General features: G+C 41.7%; 1 protein-coding gene across 7 annotated transcripts in view; it reads right to left on the reverse strand.

The window, feature by feature from the left end:
- LOC132877656 (zinc finger protein 521) overlaps window positions 1–23436 on the reverse strand; it is a 329268-nt gene that overhangs the window by 41074 nt on the left and 264758 nt on the right. For all 7 annotated transcript variants that reach the window (XM_060913658.1, XM_060913651.1, XM_060913643.1 and 4 more), the window contains one exon: window positions 19213–19328. In XM_060913658.1, coding sequence (XP_060769641.1) covers window positions 19213–19328 — 116 coding nt within the window. The remainder of the gene's footprint in view (window positions 1–19212; window positions 19329–23436) is intronic.

Consider the following 23436-nt stretch of genomic DNA (forward strand, 5'->3'; position numbering starts at 1 on the left):
AAGCAACTGCGCATTGAGCTTCCCTGGGGTTTTAAATGTTCTTATTTGATTGATTAATCAACTGATTTAAATGCTTTAACAACAACAACAACAACAACAACAACAACATAACTTAATGCAGTTATTCCATTCCAATAAGGCTATGCTGATTTGAATAAAACTCAGAATGACGGACTCAGATGGACCGCATGCATTAATTGCAATAATTTCAGTATAAATCAGAAAGAATTTCACAGAAACTCTGAGGGTAATTATGATTACAAACACAGGTTTTCCTTCCCAAATCACGACACTGATGCTGCGTGTTCTTTCTCAACCCTAAGCTTTGTGAAATAAGGGATGCCTGTGGCACTTGAAATATTTACTGTTAATTTGTCATTCCCTTAAGAAAGTTTAGGAAAAGTTTACAGGAAATAGCACAGAAGTGTCAGAGATCAAAAAAGGTGATAGATTTCTCGGCTGAGCGTGCAGCACCGCTGTTTGTTTGGATTGAACTTCCCCAAGCATGCAGGACGAGAAGGAAGAGCGAGAACAAGAGAGAGCTCAAAGGCTTCAGGGAGTTTTTGTCACATCTCCCTCTAGACGGCGTGTTTGCATACACACATCAGACCCAGCAAGATGCGGGAACAAAGACAAGAGTCTTTGTGGACGCACACACATGTACACATGCAAACATACCAAATTCTCGCAGGAGGGAAGAGTTTGTAAAACTGTCTGATTCTAATCTACCTGAGTAAGTGGAACATCGCTCTGGTGCTACACTGAAACTCATCCTCTTTATAAACTTTTCTGTTTACTTCATGGATCTACTGAGTTTGCTTTAGAATGGTTACAACAATCTAGATCAGGGTCTTTTGCTTCATACATCTTTCCCCCCACTTCTATGTGGGGTTGAGCTGATAGGGTTAAAGGCCTTACCCAAGAGCAGAACAGTGGCAGCTTGGTGGTCCTGGGGCTTGAAGCCCCAACCCTCTGATCAGTAAACCCATTCCAGATAAGCAACTAATATACCTGAATAGAAATGACTGCTCATTTTTAATACTTAGCAATTAATGGTTAGTTTGTGACTATAAAAAAGACAGTTTCAAAGTGTTCATATATTTTTTCACACTGGCACTTTACGTTAGCACTTTTGACTAGTACCATGGACAATTCAACAGAGATGAAAGGATAGTTTTGAAATTGAGACATGGAGAATAAAGTACACTTCTTTGTCAATTCATCTTTAACTGCAAAGGCACACAGTAGAGTCCATATCTCTGCCAAGCCACATATTATCAACAATAAAATCAAATCACTTGAACCTAAGATAATGCTAAAGCTGTCCACCAAATTTCATCCAAATCCGTTCACTATTTTTTGTGTTACATTGAGCAAAGTTTAAAAAAATCCTGGATCGGTATACATTCAGCACATAACTAGAAGGGCACTTGGTAGAGTCCATATCTCCGCCAAGCCACATGTTATCAACATCAAAATCAAATCACTTGAACCAAGGATAATACTAAAGCTGTCCACCAAATTTCATCCAAATCCGTTCACAAATTTTTAAGTTATGTTGGAAAAAAAAAAAATCCTGGCTCCACATACCTACAGCACATAACTAGAAGGACACTTGGTACTTTCCCAAGCCACATATTCAGATTTTCATCAAAATCTAATCAATTGTTCCTTGGCCTATGGTTTACCTTTCCACCAAATTTAATCAAAATCTGTTCACTACTTTTGGAGTTACGTTGGGAACAAACAAACAGAGGTGAAAACCTCACCTCCTCCAACAAAGAACGTTTGCAGACGTAACTATTCTGAATTCATTGTGGTCATTTCTTTTTTAAAAAAAAATCCATGTTGTTTTACTAATCAGACCACAAAGAATATAATGAATCTGGTTCGGATTGAACAGATCATCTTTGGTTCAACAATTTCAGCCTCGTTGCTTCTGACTGTGGGCACAATGTCATGGCACACTGACTAAAGATTCTGTTTACTAATCAGAAAGTTTTCAGCAAGTTGTAACCTTAAGCCCACTTGCTCCAGGGGCACCATGTCATGGCTGACCCTGTGTTCTGATCCTAGCTTCCTAACAAGCTGGGATATGCAAAGAAAAGAAAATTTCACTCTACTGTAATGTACAGTGTACATCAATCAGCCATAACATGAAAACCAATGAGAGGTGAAGTGCATAACATTGATTGTCTCATTACAATGGCACCTGTCAAGGGGTGGGATATATTAGGCAGTCAGAGAACAGTCAGTTTTTGAAGCTGATGTGTTGGAACCAGGAAAAATGGCCAAGCGTAATGATCTGAGTGACTCTGACAAGGGCCAAATTGTGATGGCGAGATGACTGGGTCTGAGCATCTCCAAAATGGCACATCTTGTGGGGTGTTCCTCGTATGCAGTGGTTAGTAACTACCAAAATTGGTCCAAGGATCCAAAGGACAACCGGTGAACCAGCGACAGGGTCATGGGTGTCGAAGGCTCATTGATTCGCACGGGGCATGAAGGCTAGCCCATAGGGTCCAATCCCACAAAAGAGCACAAACTGCTGAAAAAGTTAATGCTGGCTAAAACAGAAAGGTGTCACTGTAATGAGATAATCAATGTTATTTACGTCACCTGTCAGTGGTCATAATGCTATGGCTGAATGGTGTATATGACAAATAAAGGCCGCTTCTTCATAATGTGTCCTAAATGAATACAGATATGAAAAAATGCAGGGTTTTTGTTTGTTTGTTGGTTTGTTTGTTTGTTAGTGGGTTTTTTGGGGGGAGAAAAATGGACATTAGATACAGAACCTCGCAACCCTGTTAAGGGAACTTTAGAAAATGACTTTGTACAAAATACAGCAGCCCTGTTTTTCAATGTTTCTGGCCATAGTGGGAGGGTTAGTATATCTCATCTCATCTCATTATCTCTAGCCGCTTTATCCTTCTACAGGGTCGCAGGCAAGCTGAAGCCTATCCCAGCTGACTAGGGGCGAAAGGCAGGGTACACCCTGGACAAGTCGCCAGGTCATCACAGGGCTGACACATAGACACAGACAACCATTCACACTCACATTTACACCTACGGTCAATTTAGAGTCACCAGTTAACCTAACCTGCATGTCTTTGGACTGTGGGGGAAACCGGAGCACCCGGAGGAAACCCACGCGGACACGGGGAGAACATGCAAACTCCGCACAGAAAGGCCCTCGCCGGCCACGGGGCTCGAACCCGGACCTTCTTGCTGTGAGGCGACAGCGCTAACCACTACACCACCGTGCCGCCCATGGGTTAGTATATAAAAAATAAATAAATAAATAACACATAATATTTCCTTCTGGTACAGCCCACACTCTCCTCCAGTTGAAATCCAAATATGTTTACTATTTTCAGGCCTAAACAGATACAGATAATGGCACTGGGTTACACCCTTATGAACTATCCACCCATCTATAACCGCTTATCCTGTGCAGGGTCACGGGCAAGCTGGAGCCTATCCTAGCTGACTATGGGCGAGAGGCGGGGTACACCCTGGACAAGTCACCAGGTCATCACAGGGCTGACACATAGAGACAAGCAACCATTCACACTCACAGTTAATTTAGAGCCACCGATTAGCCTAACCTGCATGTCTTTGGACTGTGGGGGAAACCGGAGCACCCAGAGGAAATCCACACAGACACAGTGAGAACATGCAAACTCCACACAGAAAGGCCCCTGTCGGCCACTGGGCTCAAACCCAGAACCTTCTTACTACGAAGCGACAGTGCTAACCGCTACACCACCGTGCTGCCCTCCCTGCAAAAATAATTGGTTGCAATTGGCTCTCATTGGCTATTTTAGATTGTGGACAGGACATGAAAGTTCTTATTGAGTCAATCAAAAGGTTAGAACTTAGCCGCCATTTTGGTGCAAAGACACAGCATTTGTTTACATGTTTACAAACTGAAGGTATGACCAAGAATACATGGAAGGTTGGGCATGTCTGCCAGTATTTATTGATGTAATAACGTGTTTTGGACTAAATATTGTATTAAATTGGATCATGTGGACCTTTCACTATGTTACAAGCCCATTTTTATCAGAATTCTATCGATCGGTGGATTACTATGACTCTCATAGGTGAGTTCCCTGAATTTTGTGATTGTTTGTTTGATGGTTGGTCGTCTGGCAGAGGCATTGATTGTATCTGCTGTTGTGATTGGATCTCAAAATGGTTCAATTGAATCACAAGAATCTTAGTTTTCTAAACTTAAAGTGACATGGGTTGATGTATTAAAAAGATGAATAGTGCCCTGTGGAGCTAGAATAACCCCTACTTACGTGAATCACATGCCGTATTGCCTGCTGCCTCATACCTGTGAAGGAGAATGAGCTGGAAAAACACCACGCACTAATGCTTACACTTGGGTATGGAAACGGCTGAAGTTTATCCTCATTATCATATTATAATCAGCGAGGTCGCAACAAACGTGGCGGAATCGGCGGCCTCCGGCACAGAAGCGAGCACTCGAGAGCCTTCAAGCTCACAGGTGCGTTTAGATTTGGAATATTTCAATTCTAAGCTGTATATAAGTTGATGTTTCTCAAAGTGCAAACTCTTGTCACTCACCTGTCCACCAGCATCTTGGCAAAGTTGGGATCAGATGCCACGTTTGTTTTTGCCTTTTCGGTGCTCCATTCGGAAAGCTGGCCGGCAATATTTACTCGGCTTGTCTGCCGTGTTTTATTTTTCCCTCTTTTCTGGCACATTTTGCCTTTGACAATGTCAGATACTTCCTGAAAATCAGTTTTTTGTCTCGATTTAGGAGTCTTCATTTGATCTGGGCGATCTGCTATGTTTGCTGTGGCTTCATGGTCGCAACCTCTGACCTGTGCTTGACCTCGTGTGACTTTTCTGAACTGTCTGTCAAGCGAGCAGTTTGTAAACAGACTAACACGTGGTTAGGATGCCACACATTAGGAAGTAAGATGTATTGAAACAAGATGATGCATACCAGTTATGGGGATGGGTATCAACCCAAACAATTTAGAAAGGGGAATGGATTAAATGATTCCTGAACCAATACATCAACCTGTGTCACTTTAACATAGGATTTGTGTACGTTTTCTGATAGCCTACACACGAGCCAATGGAACGTCAAGGAGTTAAAGTTACCTACCACGTTACATCTGACCACTACAAAACTCTGACACTGAAGACTCCTTCTGAAAAAAAAAAGCTAAAGAAAAGGTTTCCTCCAGAAAACTTCATCATATCAATGATTTTAATGCAGCACCATATTCCAATGAGTCCTTAAATAAAACCTGGGATTTGGTCAGAAGATCCAGCTACAAGACAATCTGAATCAAGTTGCATGAAGATCTTCAGTAGGAGCTTGGTTCTTCTACAGATGTCATTTCGAACTCAGGGAGTTTTTCCTCCCACTGTCACTTTTAGCTTCTTCATTAGGGATCATAAGTAAAAATGGTAGATGCATGTCTTTAAAAAGGACCTGGAATCAAGCTGAGGGTCCTGCACTCACCCTGCCGCTGGCACTCAAAAAGCCAACAAGTCTTTCTTCGCTCTTTTCTTCACTCGGCATCTGAGGAGTCATTCCCACACTGCAACAAGTGGATGTTCTAATGAGGCGTGAAGTCAGCATATTACTGGTAGTGTTTAAAAAACAGAAGGCGAGAAGAGTAACGTCACTCGTTAGATCTTCGATTATGCCTCCTGGCCCACTCTCAGTGGCAGTTTGCGAATGATAGAAAAAAAATCGAAGTCTGGATAGTGTGTGTGGAGAAGCGGGTATGTTTTTAGAGCAGAACCAGAATGGCCGAGTTATTTCCCTCACGTCAGTATTATATGAGTGCTACAAATCACAAATATGGAATGTGTTACAGCAGAGGGAATGGGCTGTTAAGATAAGGAAGGGGATGTGTCCACTTGCAAATATTGTCGCCGCATACTGCCATCTCTGCTCCTGGGCCTTTATATGACATTTTTATGGGTTTAGCTGTTGTGGAAAGCTCTTCGACAATATTACACTGCATCAGATTTCATGATAAACAAGCTACTTAATTACTAATAGCTGTTTTGTAATGTTAACATTATATAACATCATACAATGATGTAAGAATAAGCTATAAAAGCAGGTACTATTAATTGTTTTAAATCATTATAATGGACATAAGTCATCGAATTCAGCTAGCTAGCGAAAAAAAATGACGAGCATCAGCAAGTCATCCATATACTGGATGACATTCGGCCACTTAGATGAGAGAAGACATTAATGGAAAGACTCATTTGCTTCTTGAGACCTTCATATAATGGAGTTACTTGTTTTTACTCTACTGCAGGAAGTTTGTTGGAATCATTTGCATAAAATCAAGCTCTGGTAAACTTTTGGCGCCCCACAGTACAGATTTCCACACGTATTGCAGAGTATCCTGATTTGTCAAAGCTTTTCAATGCAATTAATAGACTATGTGATCTCATGAGAAACTCATAAGTATTGGAACAAGTGAGGTTAAAGGGTTTTCTGTTCCTGGTTGAGAGTATGCTGTGCACATTCTGGCTGCTGCTCTCACCGGAGCTTTTTATTTTTATTTTATTTTCCCTTTTGTTTTTCTTTTTTGTGTTTGTGTAGTTTGATGTTTGTTTTTTTGTTTGAGTGGTTTGTCTGCCGGTTGTGGTGTAGCTCAGGACACAGTTTTGGGCATCGGTTCCTTCCAGGCCTTGGTTCGCTGTTGGTGATGCCTGTGCTCCTCGCTATGGACTGCAGTGAGCTTGTTGCTCTTTTAACATCGTGGTTGTCCAGCACTCTGTGCTTCTGTGCTTGTTTTGTGGATCCATGGCATGGTGTGATGTTGTCTGGCGGCTGTGCAGGCAGTGTGGGACTTATTTTCATGTGCCTTTCGGTGGCACTGTGGTAGTCACACCACTGGAATGACAAACTGACCTTCTGGTGGACTTTTTCCCCCCGTTAATTGTAAATCGACCTTGGGTATGAGAAAGGTGCTATATAAATTCAGCTGATTATTATTATTAGGAAATTATTTTGTTTCATATAGTTGAAAGTAGCTAGCCATGCCGTATAATCCTAGCCTTAGCAATGTTGAGCAAATTGTTGAGAATTTGTTGATCACAGAGCCAATCACTCTTGAAAAACTTGTTTAGCTGTATGAATAAGCATGCTTGAGAATGGATGTTGCATTATCACAACATGAGTGGTCATTGCACAAGTAAACTGAGCTCAAAGAAAGCTGTCTTTAAGACACTGAGTATCTAGTTTCCATAGTGAGACTAAACATGTTGGGTTACGACTAATTATAAATACATTTATTCTATCCACATTCACTGGACATGAGCAATTGCATGCTCTGATTGGCTACTCTACTACTAGGATATCAGTTCATATACTGTGAATAGAGAAAAACAAAATGGCAGAGCATGTTGCTGAACCAACCGAGGACAAAATAAAAACTCTACTCGAAAACAAAACAAACCCAAAAATACAAACTAAAGCAACAAAATATGGAATGAAAGTATTTGATGGTAAGAACGTATATTTTTTATTTATTTTTTTCCAAGAATTATAATTATTGCATTTTTCACAAATTATTCCTGTCATTTCGTCGGTTTGTTTACATTCTAAGTGGAAATGTTTCTGTCTGACGCTTTGTATAAAGTTTTTATTTATCGAATTTGCAAAAAAAACAAAACAAAAAAATGCTCTGTTTCTCAAAATCCAGTGAATGTGAATAGAATAAAACAGTTATTCCACTCAATCTCATCATACATGGCTTGTAGCCAACTCGGTGCTATGCGCCTCGTCGACTATCAGCTCATGTACAACTCGATTTCGTGGAATAACTGTTAAATATGTCATTCCAGTGATACCTTTCTGTTTTAGCCGGCATTAATTTTTTTCAGCAGTTTGTGCTGCAGTAACTCTTCTGTGGGATTGGACTATATGGGCTAGCTTTCGTGCTCCATGTTAATCAATGAGCCTTCGACACCTTTTGACCTTGTCGCCAGTTCACCGGTTGTTCTTTGGATCCTTGGACCACTTTTGGTAGGTCCCAACCAGTGCTTTAAGTGGAAAAAAAATAAGTGATAGTACTCCCCATATTCACCTGTTGGCGTATGAATCGGGCGGCTACATATCTTACACCCAAGCTTTTTGTCTTTACAAATAAGCCAGTCGTTCTGTGAGCAAAAATACTGTACTTGATCCTTTGACCAACAGTCTGGCCATTCATGTTGAAGGAGGTTACTGTTAACGTCGCAGTTGGCTGGAGTATCGGTAGCAACAGGCGTTGCTATTGCAACAGGCTCTTCACTGTTAGCAGACGCACTAGTGTTGGCTTGCCGCTCCCCACCTGCATTTTCTGCCGCGGTAGAATATGACTGTCGAAAAGCTGCGTCAACGTCCGACTCCGTTTCGACTCTTGTTCTCTTTGTGCCCTTTTGTAGTTGTGCCAACATTACTGCCCCTTTTTTGCTTCTTTGTTTTTTCTGGTTGTTGTTTCCAACTTCTCCGTGAACAAGCGAGTGAGCGTCATTTAGTCTCGCAAGCGTCGCATAGTGCACCCTGGCTAATGTAGTTTAAAGGTCATAATGAATTGCCAAGAGACACTCTGATATGGAGAGGACAGGAAAGGGTACTGTAAGCTTGTGAGAAGTCCCAGTACGCCATGGGGTTAAAATCTAGAAGTGGCAGTACTGCATACTGGTGCGTACCGGCCCACTTAAAGCACTGATACTAACCACTGCATACTGGGAACACCCCAAAAGATGTACCATTTTGGAGATGCTCAGACCCAGTAATCTAGATATCACAATTTGGCCCTTGTGAAAGTTGGTCAGATCCTTACACTTGCCCATTTTTCCTCCTTCCAACACATCGACTTCAAGAACTGACTGTTGTCTTGCTGCCTAATATATCCCACCCATTGACAAGTGGCATTGTAATGAGATAATCAATGTTTTTCAATGAACACCTGGGACTACTAATGGGAAGGCGGGGTAAGTTAAGATCTACAGGTGACAGGGCGGAGCTATGACCAAACAAGGAAATGACTTGACTAGAGTTATCAATGACAGTGAATTATAGTTACAATAACAGTGTTATGGTAAGTTAAACTACAGCCAATCAGAGGATCTTATTTAAAAGCACAGAACCTTAATCTCTTGTTTTTAATGAACTCTGATAAAACACTGAATCTAAGTGTTTCATGTCTGACAGGAAAAACAACAACAACTGAAGTCTGATTGGTTTCTCTGATTTTATAATCTGTCTACAACTAAAATACAACCATACCAAGCCATAATCACTGTGTAGACACTGGTTCTTATTTATAAGGTTCCGATATGGGGAATGGAAAAGTATATAAATCTTCAAACATAATCTTATGCATGATTTTACTGCTCCAACATTGTGATTTCCAAATACGGTACAATGAAACAGACTGTTGAGCTCAGCTGGGGGGAAAAAGGAAGAGAGACAGAGAGGGAGAGAGAAGTCTAGCAGAGAAAAGAGAACGGAGCAGCGAAATTGTTACTCCGGAGATGTTTTGCTTCTCAGTGAAAGAACCAAAGACGACTAAAACCGCCATGAAAAAAAAAGAGAGAAAGAAGTGTAGAAGGAGGACTGGTGCTGTGCAAGGCCACTGCATAAGTTGTATTTGGTTAACACGGATAATAACACACACACACACACACACACACAGAGACACACACACACTATCAACCGGACCTTCATTCTTTGCAGAATAACAACATTTTGGGCCCATTAAATGACTAGAGTGCGGTTCGAAGTGGAGCGGATGAGCGGGGTTCCAGCCAGTCAGAGACCACCATCTCCCCTGCCGGATCTCACACAGGCCCGAGAGTCAGTCAATCACAGTGTGTGTGTGTGTGTGTGTGTGTTCCTGGGAGGCCTGATTAGGCCTCGGCTTTCCAATCATGCTCCAAGACAGGCCAGTGGAAATTGGCCGGCTCCTGGCAGGGAGCTACCTGTCACAGCTCATCGTCTCCTGCAATGAGTTCTCCTGCAAATGAATAAAATATCATTCCCCCCAGCACTCTCTCACCATCCCAGTCTCTTTCCATCCCTCTCTCTATTCCTCCTTCTGTCTTGAGCTCAGCTGGTGCCTGACCCTTGACCGTGCAGGCTGGAGATAGCAATGATAAGGAGATGATGCTAGAAAGACAGTAGAAGAAGACAGAATCTTGAACTCACTGGAAGTAGCCCAGGCCTCTGACAGACTGATCTGCAATTCAGCTGAAGATACTGACATGTACGTGGCACGTCTGACAAGACTGGAAAGCGATGCCTGATCCTCACATGCTCACAGTAGTCCACTGCATACTCTGCTACCACAACAAGACAACACACACACATTCACACTCAAAATATTATTATTATGTCTTGCAAGTCTGGAGGAACAAAGAGATGAGGCGACCATACATGAGCTTGAAAGAATTTTAAAGGACCCTAACCATCCAAATCAAAGAATGGTGGCCCACAAGTACACAACTAGGAACAAAAGTCATCTTGCACTACCATTATCAGGAACTGAAAGACATAAGAAGTCTTTTATCTCAAGAGCATGTCACTGCCAAAATAAATGGACATAGTCAAACTCATCTCATCTCATTATCTCTAGCCGCTTTATCCTGTTCTACAGGGTCGCAGGCAAACTGGAGCCTATCCCAGCTGACTACGGGCGAAAGGCGGGGTACACCCTGGACAAGTCACCAGGTCATCACAGGGCTGACACATAGACACAGACAACCATTCACACTCACACCTATGGTCAATTTAGAGTCACCAGTTAACCTAACCTGCATATCTTTGGACTGTGGGGGAAACCGGAGCACCCGGAGGAAACCCACATGGACACGGGGAGAACATGCAAATTCCGCACAGAAAGGCCCTCGTCGGCCACGGGGCTCGAACCCGTACCTTCTTGCTGTGAGGCGACAGCGCTAACCACTACACCACCATGCTGCCCTAGTCAAACTCTATTATCTATTATTCTATCCACATTCACTGGATATGAGCAATCACACTCTCTGATTGGCTAGTCTACTACTAGGATATCAGCTCATATACCATGAGGAGAGAAAAACAAAATGGTGGAGCATGTTGATGAACCAACCAAGGATGGAATTCCCCCCCCCAGTCTGTCCCTCTGAGTTACATGTCGGTCCTGGGATAGAGATGCTGGCCTCTTCTGCTCCTTGGACCTGCCTGGTCCATCCTCATGCCCTGTGTCTGGTTGGGGTCTCATCGCATCGCTCCTGTGGAGGGCAGCCCCATGTGGACAGTTGGGGGTCGCGCCTGGAGGATGCTCTGGACTCTTGCAGTGGTGTTTTTTTGGCTGGGGACTGCAGTTGACTTGCTGACTTTAGGACTGCAGTTGACTTGCTGACTTTGGGACCGCGGTTGTCGTGAACAGTTTTGCACTCGGGTTTCCGCTGGTGGGGGGTTTATAGCATCAACGAAGCTGACTTTGTTAGGACTGTTAATGTTATAGTCATGTTGTCTGTTGTTGCCCAGATGGGGATGGGTTCCCTTTTGAGTCTGGTTCCTCTCCAGGTTTCTTCCTCGTATTGTCTGAGGGAGTTTTTCCTTGCCACTGTCGCCACAGGCGTGCTCGTTGGGGATTGATTGGGGATAAAATTAGCTCATATTTTAAGTCGTTCAAATTCTGTAAAGCTGCTTTGCGACAATGTTTACTGTTAAAAGCGCTATACAAATAAACTTGACTTGACGAAATAAAAACTCTACTCGAAAACAACCCCCCCCCAAAATTGCTATCAAGTATTTAAAAGAAACAGAAATTTTGTTGTTTTTCCCCCCAATATCTCCTGTTCCACACTCCAGCCCAGTCGGTGGCAGTAATGCAGCTTTAAGTTGGTTTGTCAACCGCCAAAAAAAGTTAAAGACGAAGAAAAAAAGCAACAAAATATGGAACAAAAGTATTTGATGATAAAAATGTATCTTTTTTATTTTATTTTTCAAGAATTATTATTATCGCATTTTTCTCCTGTCAAATTGCTCCTGTCATTTCACCAGTTTGCTTACATTCTAAGCGGAAATGATTTTGTCGGACGTTTTATATAAAGTTTTTATTTATCTACATGTCTCGTCAGCTATCAGCTCACGTACGACTCGATTTCATGGAATAACTTAATTATACTCTTATTTTTTTATTGTAAATTCATCTTATATTTTTAGTTCAACATGAATGAATAAAGTTATTATTATTATTATCTCATCTCATCATCTCTAGCCGCTTTATCCTGTTCTACAGGGTCGCAGGCAAGCTGGAGCCTATCCCAGCTGACTACGGGCGAAATATTATTATTATTATTATTATTATTATTATTATTGTCATCTCTATACAGTGGTATGCAAAAGTTTGGGCACCCCTGGTCAAAATTGCTGTTACTGTGAACAGTTAAGCAAGTTGAAGATGAAATGATCTCCAAAAGGCATAAAGTTAAAGATGACTCATTCCCTTTATATTTTAAGCAAAACCAATTTTTTATTTTCATCTTTTACATTTTCAAAATGATAAAAAAGGAAAAGGGCCCGAAGCAAAAGTTTGGGCACCCTGCATGGTTAGTACCTAGTAACACCCCCTTTGGCAAGTATCACAGCTTGTAAACACTTTTTGTAGCCAGCTAATAATCTTTCAGTTCTTACCTGGGGGATTTTCACACATTCGTCCTTGCAAAATGCTTCCAGTTCTACACGTTTCTTGGGCTGTCTTGCATGCACTGCTCTTTTGAGATCTATCCACAGATTTTCAATGATGTTTAGGTCAGGGGACTGTGATGGCCCGGGCAAAACCTTCAGCTTGTGCCTCTTGAGGTATTCCATTGTAGATCTTAAGGTGTGTTTTGGATCATTGTCTTATTGTAGGACCCATCCTCTTTTTAACTTCAACTTTTTTACAGATGATGTGATGTTTGCTTCCAGAATTTGCTGGTATTTATTCGAATCCATGCTTCCCTCGACCAATGAAATGTGCCCTGTGCCACTGGCTGCAACACAACCCCAAAGCATGATCGATCCACACCCATGCTTCAGAGTTGGAGAGGTGTTCTTTTCCTGGAATTTGGCACCCTTTTTTCTCCAAACATACCTTTGCACATTGTGACCAAAAAGTTCTATTGTGACTTCATCAGTCCACAGGACTTGTTTCCAAAATGCATCAGGCTTATTTAGATGTTCATTTGCAAACTTCAGATGCTGAATTTTGTGGCTAGGATGCAGGAACGGTTTTCTTCTGATGACTCTCCCATGAAGGTCATATTTGTTCAGGTGTCGCTGCATAGTAGAACAGTGCACCGCCACTCCAGGGTCTGCTAAATCTTTCTGAAGGGCTTTTGCAGTCAAACAGGGGGGTTTATTTGCCTTTCTAGCAATCCAACGAGCAGTTCTTTCAGAAAGTTTTCTTCATCTTTCAGACCTCACCTTGATCTCCACTGTTTCTGTTAACTGCCATTTCTTAATAACATTACAATCTGAGGAAACAGCTACCTGAAAACACTTTGCTATGTTCTTGTAACCTTCTCCTGCTTTGTGAGCATCAATTTTATTATTCAGAATGCTAGGGAGTTGCTTAGAGGAGCCCATGGCTGTTGATTTTAGGGACAAGTTTGAGGAGTCAGATAATTTATACAGCTTTGAAATCTGCATCATCTAGAATTTGAACAAGCCACAGCTCAATAAGCTAATTAAGGTCTGGAACCTTGGTAAAAGTTACCTGAGAACTCAAATGTATTGGGATGCCCAAACTTTCGCATGGTGTTCCTTTTCTCTTTTCACTCTCCAATTGTACAAAACAAAAATAATACACAAATCTTGCAGAAAACGCTGAAAAGAAATGTCTAGTCTTTACCTTTATGCCTTTTGGTGATCAGTTCATCTTCTGCTCACTTAACTATTCACAGTAACAGACATTTTCAGTAAGGGTGCCCAAACTTTTGCATGCCACTGTATATGTATTGTATTACAGTGTACTACAAATCTATTTTAAATAACTGCATTATTTTTACTATATGTATTTTTATTTATATATTTTTTCGGCTGTAAAAATTGTTGTATTGCAGTATTTTTTTTAAATTACTATTTTATTTCTTATCATTATCAGTGCAGTTCTATAAGGCAGAATGCTTTGTACCAACAGTTTAACCGGGCCCCTGTCACTCGACAAACTTTACACCTGCTTTGCCATTGTGGTGATGTGTATTTTTTCTCCTTGAAATGTTAGCATGATTTCTAATCTTGTCTATCATTATTCTATATAAAGGCACTGTAATGTTTATAATCATGCTTAAAAGCCATGCAAAACCATGGCAACTCTAAAGTCATGAGATTTTGTGGATCATATACAATATCTGAAACATGCACGTGGGTGTATGTGTGTGTGATGCATCTACCCATGGGGCACAATCTGGGAACAATTTTCAGGTGAAATATAATAACAGCATTTCCCCGAGCGCAATGTGCTGCTTCTTTCATAACCTTTGCTGATCCAGAACAAAGATCCGGAGGTTTTTCATGTCTGCTCTTGTCTTGACAAAAAGCCTGTAAAGCAACTAAAGCATGCGTGAAACTCCACCAAGGGGAGACGCACATCCATCCAGTTCGGAACATTGGGGGAAAAAATGGGGGGGGAAACAGTATTGAGAAACATCCCTCAGGTTAAAAGAACGGTTGTTTACAGCTAATCGCAATGTTTGTCTTGTGGAAAATGGAGAAGGAAAAACAGAATTAGCTACATGATGCTCAAACCGAGGTTTCTTTATTTACCCTCCCCGTGACTGTAGGCCATGTCAGGATGTCAGGTTTGGTTTATTTGATCACCGTGGACTTATGGTGAGTTTGCACATAATGATCACACTCACTTTATTCTGCCCTACAGCAGAGATCAAGCAGTCGGAATTGAAACGAACTGCAAATACTATAATTGCAAATCAAATTGAAGATTGTGAAATGTGAATTTTGTATTTTGAATCACCTCTGCACATACTGTCAGTAATGTGTAAATAGTCTATTCTGGAAAAGGAAAAAAAAAACAACACATGCACACAATTTTGACCATGGTATGATTATTGGTGCCAGATGGGCTGGTTTGAGCATTTCTCTAACTGCTGATCTTCTGGAATTTCCATATACAACAGTCTCTAGGGTTTACTCAGAATGATGCAATAAAGAAAAAAAACATCCAGAGAGAAGCAGTTCTGCATACGGAAACACCTTGTTCATGAGAGAGGTCAATGGAGAACAGACAGACTGGTTCAAGCCAACGGTAACTCAGATAATCACTCTGTACAACTGTGGTGAGCAGAAAAGCATCTCAGAACACACAACCTTGAGCTGGATGGGCTACAACAGCAGAAGACCATGACTGGAAAAATGTAGTCTGGTTTGATGAGGCACACGGATGGTCAGGTCAGAATTTGGCGCCAGTTGCATAAATCAAAAACAACATGCCTTGTGTCAACAGCCCAGCCTGGTGAAGGTAGTGTAATGGTGTAGGGAATGCTTTCTTGGCAGACCTGTTAATACCAATCAATCATTACTTGAATACCACAGCCTATTTGTGTATTGTTGTTGTTGACCATTTGCATCCTTTCATGGCCACAATTTCCATCCATCCATCCATTATCTGTAGCCACTTATCCTGTGCAGGGTCGGGGGCAAGCTGGAGCCTATCCCAGCTGTCTATGGGCGAGAGGCAGGGTACACCCTGGACAAGTCGCCAGGTCTTGTCTTGCAGGGCTAACACACAGAGACGAACAACCGTTCACACTCACATTCACACCTACGGTCAATTTAGAGCCACCAATTAACCTAACCTGCATGTCTTTGGACTGTGGGGGAAACCGGAGCACCCAGAGGAAACCCAGGCAGACACGGGGAGAACAGGCAAACTCCACACAAATAGGCCCCTGTTGGCCACTGGGCCTGAACATAGAACCTTCTTGCTATGAGGTGACAGTGCTAACCACTACACCACCATGCCAAATGGCCACAATTTACTATCTTCTAATCGAATGGTTCCTTCCAGCATGATGCACCATATCACAAAGCAAAAGTCATCTCAGACTGGTTTCCTGAACACAACTGTGTTTTTCAGTTGCCTTCCCAGTCAACAGATCTGGATCCAATGGAACAGATTTGGGACAATGATAGATTCAGAGCATGAGTGTGAAAAACCTGAAAATCTGCAGGAATTGCTTGATGTAGTCACATCAACATGGACCAGAATCTCAAAGGAATGTTTCCAACATCTTGTAGAATCCATGCAATGAAGAACTGAGGTTGTTTTGAGGGCAAAACGAGGTCCTATATTGCATTCTTATAGTGTTCCTGGTAAAGTGCTCAGTGAGTGTAGTTCAAGCAATGGTGGCCAGGTCAAGCTTAGAGCCTGGCCAGGTCAAGGTTTCACACCCGGCCTCCAGTGACCCTAACACCTACAGGGTGACTGAAATGGTCAACAACCCATGTGACCTCAATGACTCTACTTAGGGTTGCTTTTGGTTCACTAAAGGATCTCCTCACTAGTCAGACAGAACTGAAGAAGCCTTTTGGATGAGAGGTGAAACGTCTTCAAGGATTTCAAGCAAGGCCAGTTGCCTTCTTTAGCACCTACGGTTTACGAAGAACTGGATGACTGAGAACCTTCACAGACATACATGGTTAGAGAAGCAGCCTTGGGCCCAAAGGGTCACCAGTTCGATTCCTGGGACTGGCTGGAAAAATGTGAGGGGAGTTGAGTGAACAAACAGCACTTTCCCCTCCCTTGGTATCATAGCTGAAGTGCCCTTGAGCAAGGTACCTAACCCCCATAGCTGCCCACTGCTCTGGGTATGCGTATGCACATTGCTCACTTGTGTGTTCACTGCTTCAGATGGGTTCAAAGCAGAGGATGAATTTTGCTGTGCTTGAGTGTACATGTGACCTTCTGGCTTCTTCTTCTATTTCTTTTTATAATACCTCTAAAGGATGTTTTAAAATTACAATATGTAATCTTATTATAAAAAGGCAATGTGTTTATTTACAAATTTAAGTTAAAACAACATTAGCATCCAGATCAGTTTAAACATCCATCCATTATCTGGAGCCACTTATCCTGTTCTACAGGGTCACAGGCAAGCTGGAGCCTATCTCAGCTGACTATGGGCAAGAGGCAGGGTACACCCTGGACAAGTCACCAGGTCATCACAGGGCTGACACAGAGACAAACAACCATTCACACCTACAGTCAATTTAGAGCCACCAGTTAACCTAACCTGCATGTCTTTGGACTGTGAGGGAAACTGGAGCACCTGGAGGAAACCCACATCCCCGCAAACTCCACACAGAAAGGCCCTCGCCAGCCCCTGGGTTTGAACCCAGGACCTTCTTTCTGTGAGGCGACAGCACTAACCACTACACCACCGTGCCACTCCTCAGTTTAAATATTTTGGTTCAAATCTGCATTCAAGCTTTGGGAAAACATGGCTACCTTCATAACATTTCAGCATTTATGTGTACAGTGAGGTAGAAAGTCACACGTTGTCCTAAATCACATTCGCAAGTGATCTCATTGGAGAACTGGATGGAGTTTGAGGAAAATTTTGGATGAGCTCGTTTTTCATTACTAGTTACGTACATGAGCCTCATAGCTAATGTAGGGCCAAATATATCTCATATACACTCACCGGCCACTTTATTAGGAACACCCATACATCAACCTGCTGTTTGATGCAGTTCCCTAATGCTTGTGTTACCCATTGGCATTTCAGCTTTGTGTATGTACGGCGTATCAGGATACGTGGCAGTAAGAAAGGAACGTCACAGCATTATCAGCTTACGTAGCTAATACTCTAGGATGTGTAACACGATCTCCTTGTACGGCAGGGTGCAGCGTATTTTTAAGTCCGCACTTAAAAATCCATAGCACATACGTAGCAGCTTTGATGTGTCACGTGTACGCCATAAAAACGAAAGCTACACAGCAATGACACAGCGGGAACGTTGCTCGAACACCTATTATGCTGTGCGAATGCTTTAGTTGACATGTGTCTGATGAAGGTGGCTCTGGGGCTGGCTGGGTGGATGCGGCTGATGTCTTCCCTCTTCTTTTGCCCTTCTTGGGTCCTGACTTCTTTGCTGGAATGATGCTTTCTCGACTGTGACAAATGACAACGAACGCAGCGTGGGGCCCCCTTTTATATCCACCTGTGAATGCTGCAGGTACACCACAGGTACACAGCAGCAACGTCACACATACATACAGTAAGAACAAAACGGCACGTCAACAAAAGCAATGAAACAGTTACGCCGCGGCAACGCATCATACGCCACGCATATGCCATAACTTTACGCCCCTTGAACCCCATACAAACCCCAGATACGCCACAGGAACACCACAAATACACTGTGTACGTCACAGGACTTTAATTTTAGACAAAATGCGCCTCATTTCCTGGCGTTTGACCCACACGCCTCTTACGTGACAAGATATGAGACAGTGTGATAGTAGCCTAATCAGGCGATCCCTTGATGCATAAAATCATGCAGATACAAATCAAGAGCTTCAGTTCATTCATGTTCACAATGTTCAAACATCAGAACGGGAAAAACTGTGATCTCAAAGAGTGACTTTATTTCACTGTGGCATGGGTGTTGGTTTGAGTATTTCAGAAACTGCTGATCTCCTGGGGTTTTCACACACACAGCCTCTAGAGTTTACACAGAATGGTGCGAAAAACAAAAAACATTGCGTGAGTGAGGGACAGTTCTGCGGGTGGAAACAAACGCCTTGTTGATAAGAGAGAGGTCAGAGGAAAATGGCCAGATTGGTTCGAGCTTTTTTGCCAGGAAGGATATAGTAACTCATAGCAAGTCTTTACAACCATGATGAGCAGAAAAGCATCTCAGCATGCAACAGCAGAAGACCACATTGGGTTCCAGTCCTGCAGTCAAGAACAGGAATGTGTCCGGTGAGTGGGTGTCTCAAATATGTCTGATCGACTACAACTGTAAGTTGAATTGATAATGTAAAATGTTGAGGACCATTTCGGGAACATAAAGCCAAAAACAACAAAAAAAAAAGTACGGTGAAGGCGAATCCAGTGTGTTTCCCTTCTCTGATACAGTTTATAAACTGCCAAGTTGAATAAAGCGTGTTAGCAGTTGATCATTGATGTGGTGCGAAAGTGACTCACCTGAAGCTCGGTTTGAAAGAAGAACTTCTGTGGACACTGCGTGCAGTCGTAGATCTTATCTTCCTGACCGTGAGCTGAGAAAATATGCTGCTGGAGCTTACTAGCCTGGACGAATACTGCACAGAAAGGTGAATGAAACAGAAACAGAGAAAGACTTTAGGTTTCTTTGTTCCTAAACATAGAAAACTGTAGTACATACTGTACACATGAACATCAACTTCAGCATGATATCTGATTCACACCATAAATCTGTTATCAGTAATCCAAAAGTGTAATACTAAAGGTTTGCTAATAAGCTCGAACAGACTGCGGACTCGCTTTGAAGGGCGTACATGAGATAATGAGGGACGTGGAGTGCATTTTGTGCCGCTTAGATGATCATCAGATGTTCTGTTTCTGCTCCCTGTCATGCCCAGTGAGTCAATTCAGGACACTGCATTTATTTCAAATTTGGAAATTAGCAACAAATTCGGAAACCATTGTGTTAAATCTACTTATACATAGTGGAGAGGAAAAGTTTGCACGCCCACAGGACAAAATAAAGAACCCAAAGATAATAATAACAAGAAGACAGTGTCATATATGTCTCCCATCCTGTATACCAAGTTTCAAGATATTATTTGTCACATTTTTTCAAGTTCTGCTGCAGGAAACCAACCCTACCTCTTTACACTGACCTCAGCAGCTCATGGCATAAACCCACCGGACCTTTGGTCCAGGTGTGCTAAAAATTAAAATTTCTCACATTTCTTAGTATCAAAAGGCACATATACATTACTTAATCAACACATATACCAACTTTCAACACCAAACCACTCATAGTTTTCAAGTTCTGCTCCGGAAACAAAACCTACCCAAAGACTAATCTGAGAAACTAAGTCTGAAATTGTTTCCATGGAAACATGAAAAATTTAATTGTCTTAGTATGAAAAGTCACATCTACATCACCCTGTTAAGATGTATACCAAGTTTCAAATCCGTATCATGAATAGTTTTGGATATATGCTCCGGAAACGAACATTGCTCTTAGAAGCTAAGTCAAAATCTATTTTTTATGGAAAAATTTGAAAAATACTTTTTTTTTCAAAAATCCAAAATAGCAAAAAGCACATGACCTGGAAACGAAAACGTGACCAGACGGATGGATGCATGGAACCTGTTTCTATATCACCAGCCAAACTTTGTTTGGGCAGGGGATAATTATTCTATCCACATTCACTGGATATGAGCAATCGCACTCTCTGATTGGCTACTCTACTACTAGGATATCAGCTCATATACCGTGAGTAGAGAAAAACAAAATGGCGGAGCATGTTGCTGAACCAACCGAGGATGAAATAAAAACTCTACTCGAAAACAAAACCCCCAAAAATAAAAAAGCAACAAAATATGGAATGAAAGTATTTGATGGTAAGAACGTATCTTTATTTTTCAAGAATTATTATTATCATCGCATTTTTCACAAACTGCTCCTGTCATTTCACCGGTTTGTTGACATTCTTCATCTTTAAGCATTAAAATTTGTTGATTTTTTTTAGACTAGCTCAAAGTTTGAAAATTACAGAACTGAATGTCCGAGGAAGAATTTAAAAAAATGTCGAAAGCTGTTCTATACCTCGACACGACAGCAAGATGGCACTTTCTACAAAAATGACAATTCTAAAGTCAATTCGTGTAGCCATTGATAAGTTTTTAAAAAGGTCTGCTGAAGTGGAAATGATTTTGTCGGACGTTTTGTACAGTGCCTTGCAAAAGTATTCATACCCCTTGAACTTTTTCACATTTTTCCACCTTACAACCACAAGCTTGAAAGTTTTTTATTGAGATTTTATGTGATAGATCAACACAGAGTAGCACATAATTGTGAAGTGAAACGAAAATGATAAATGGTCTTCAAAATTTTAAACAAATAAAAATCTGAAAAAATGTGATGTGCATTAGTATTCAGCCCCCCTGCATCCATACTTTGTACAGCCACCTTTTGCTGCAATTACAGCTGCAAGTCTTTTGTGGTATGTGTCTACCAGCTTTGCACATCTAGACACTGAAATTTTTGCCCATTCTTCTTTGCAAAATAGCTCAAGCTCAGCCAGATTGGATGGAGAGCGTCTGTGAACAGCAATTTTCAAGTCTTGCCACAGATGCTCAATGGGATTTAGGTCTGGTCTTTGACTGAGCCATTCTAACACATGAATATTCTTTGATCTAAACCAATCCATTGTAGCTCTGGCTGTATGTTTAGGGTCATTGTCTTGCTGGAAGGTGAATCTCCTTCCCAGTCTCAAGTCTTTTGCAGCCTCCAACAGGTTTTCTTCCAGGATTGCCCTGCATTTAGCTCCATCCATCTTCCCATCAACTCTGACCAGCTTCCCTGTCCCTGCTGAAGAAAAGCATCCCCATAGCATGATGCTGCCGCCACCATGTTTCACAGTGGGGATGGTGTGTGCAGGGTGATGAGCAGTGTTAGTTTTCCGCCACACATAGCGCTTTGCATTTAGGCCAAAAAGTTCAACTTTGGTCTCATCTGACCAAAGCACCTTCTTCCACATGTTTGCTGTGTCCCCTACATGGCTTCTTATGCCTGTCTTTCAACAATGGCTTTCTTCTTGCCACTCTTCCAAAAAGGCCAGATTTGTGGAGTGTACACCTTATAGTTGTCCTGTGCACAGATTCTCCCACCTGAGCTGTGGATTTCTGCAGCTCCTCCAGAGTGATCATGGGCCTCTTGGCTGCTTCTCTGACCAGTGCTCTCCTTGCTCGCTCTGTCAGTTTAGGTGGACGGCCATGTCTTGGTAGGTTTGCAGTTGTGCCATACTTTTTCCATTTTTGAATGATGGATTGAACAGTGCTTCTTGAGATGTTCAGAGCTTGGGATATTTTTTTATAACCTAACCCTGCTTTAAACTTCTCCAGAACTTTATCCCTGACCTGTCTGGTGAGTTCTTTGGTCTTCATGATGCTGTTTGTTCTTCAGTGTTCTCTAACAAACCACTGAGGCCTTCACAGAACAAGTGCATTTATGCTGAGGGTAAATTATACACAGTAGGACTCTATTAACTAATTAGATGACTTCTGAAGGCAACTGATTGCACTGGATTGTATTTAGAGGTATCAGAGTACAGGGGGCTGAATACTAATGCACACCACATTTTTCAGATTTTTATTTGTTTACAATTTTGAAGACCATTTATCATTTTCGTTTCACTTCACAATTATGTGCTACTCTGTGTTGGTCTATCACATAAAATCTCAATAAAAAACCTTTTAAGTTTGTGGTTGTAAGGTGGAAAAATGTGAAAAAGTTCAAGGGGTATGAATACTTTTGCAAGGCACTGTATAAAGTTTTTGTTTATTGAATTTGCAAAAAAATAAAAATAAAATGCTCTGTTTCTCAAAATCCAGTGAATGTGGATAGAATAAAAGAGTTATTCCACTCAATCTGGTCGTACATGGCTTATAGCCAACTTGCTATCAGCTCATGTACAACTTGATTTCGTGGAATAATTGCTAATTATTATTTTTCATTATATGACCACTTTTTTTTCTGATGATTGTCTCTGGTCTCCTTGAAGAATGCACTGCCATTTATTTATTATTTTGTTCTCAGTGATTTGACCTCATCCTAGTTGGTACCTAGTAAGACTTGTGGACAATAAAATGCTTTATTTTCCCTCTTCTTGGGTCCGAGGCTTCACATTTACACAGACAGATTTCGACAGAGGAAGTGCTGATGTCAGTACTGAGGCCTCATTACTTTAACCATTACATATTGCATGTATGTACCGAAGACGCGTTGGTGGTAAAAACAGCAGAAAATGAAACTCAGAAGGCCTCAACTTGTAATCAAAATGAAATCACTGTGAGAAAACTAAATTTAGAGCCACTTAGGATGCAGAGATGTGGTCCTGATTGCATCGCTGTTGCATGAAATAAAACAATTTCGTGTAACCCACATTCGCTGTCTGTGTGTCTGGATAGTGGGAGAAACTCGAAATTCAGCATTCAACTGCAAAAAAAAAAACATGCCAAATGCCAAAGCTGGAGAACAGGATCTGGGCCACTGCAAACGTCACGGTACTCAGATGAGCCGGCGAGCAAGAGAGGCTTAAAATAAGCCTGGCATTTTCGCACGAGTGCTTGGATCTTGGATATCCTGGGTGCTGTTTTTCACAGTCATGAGAGCAGAAGTGTGCTGATGAAGTTCGATGATAAATCACAATTTGA

This window comes from Neoarius graeffei, chromosome 1 (assembly GCF_027579695.1).
Source record: "Neoarius graeffei isolate fNeoGra1 chromosome 1, fNeoGra1.pri, whole genome shotgun sequence".
Lineage (NCBI taxonomy): Eukaryota > Metazoa > Chordata > Actinopteri > Siluriformes > Ariidae > Neoarius > Neoarius graeffei.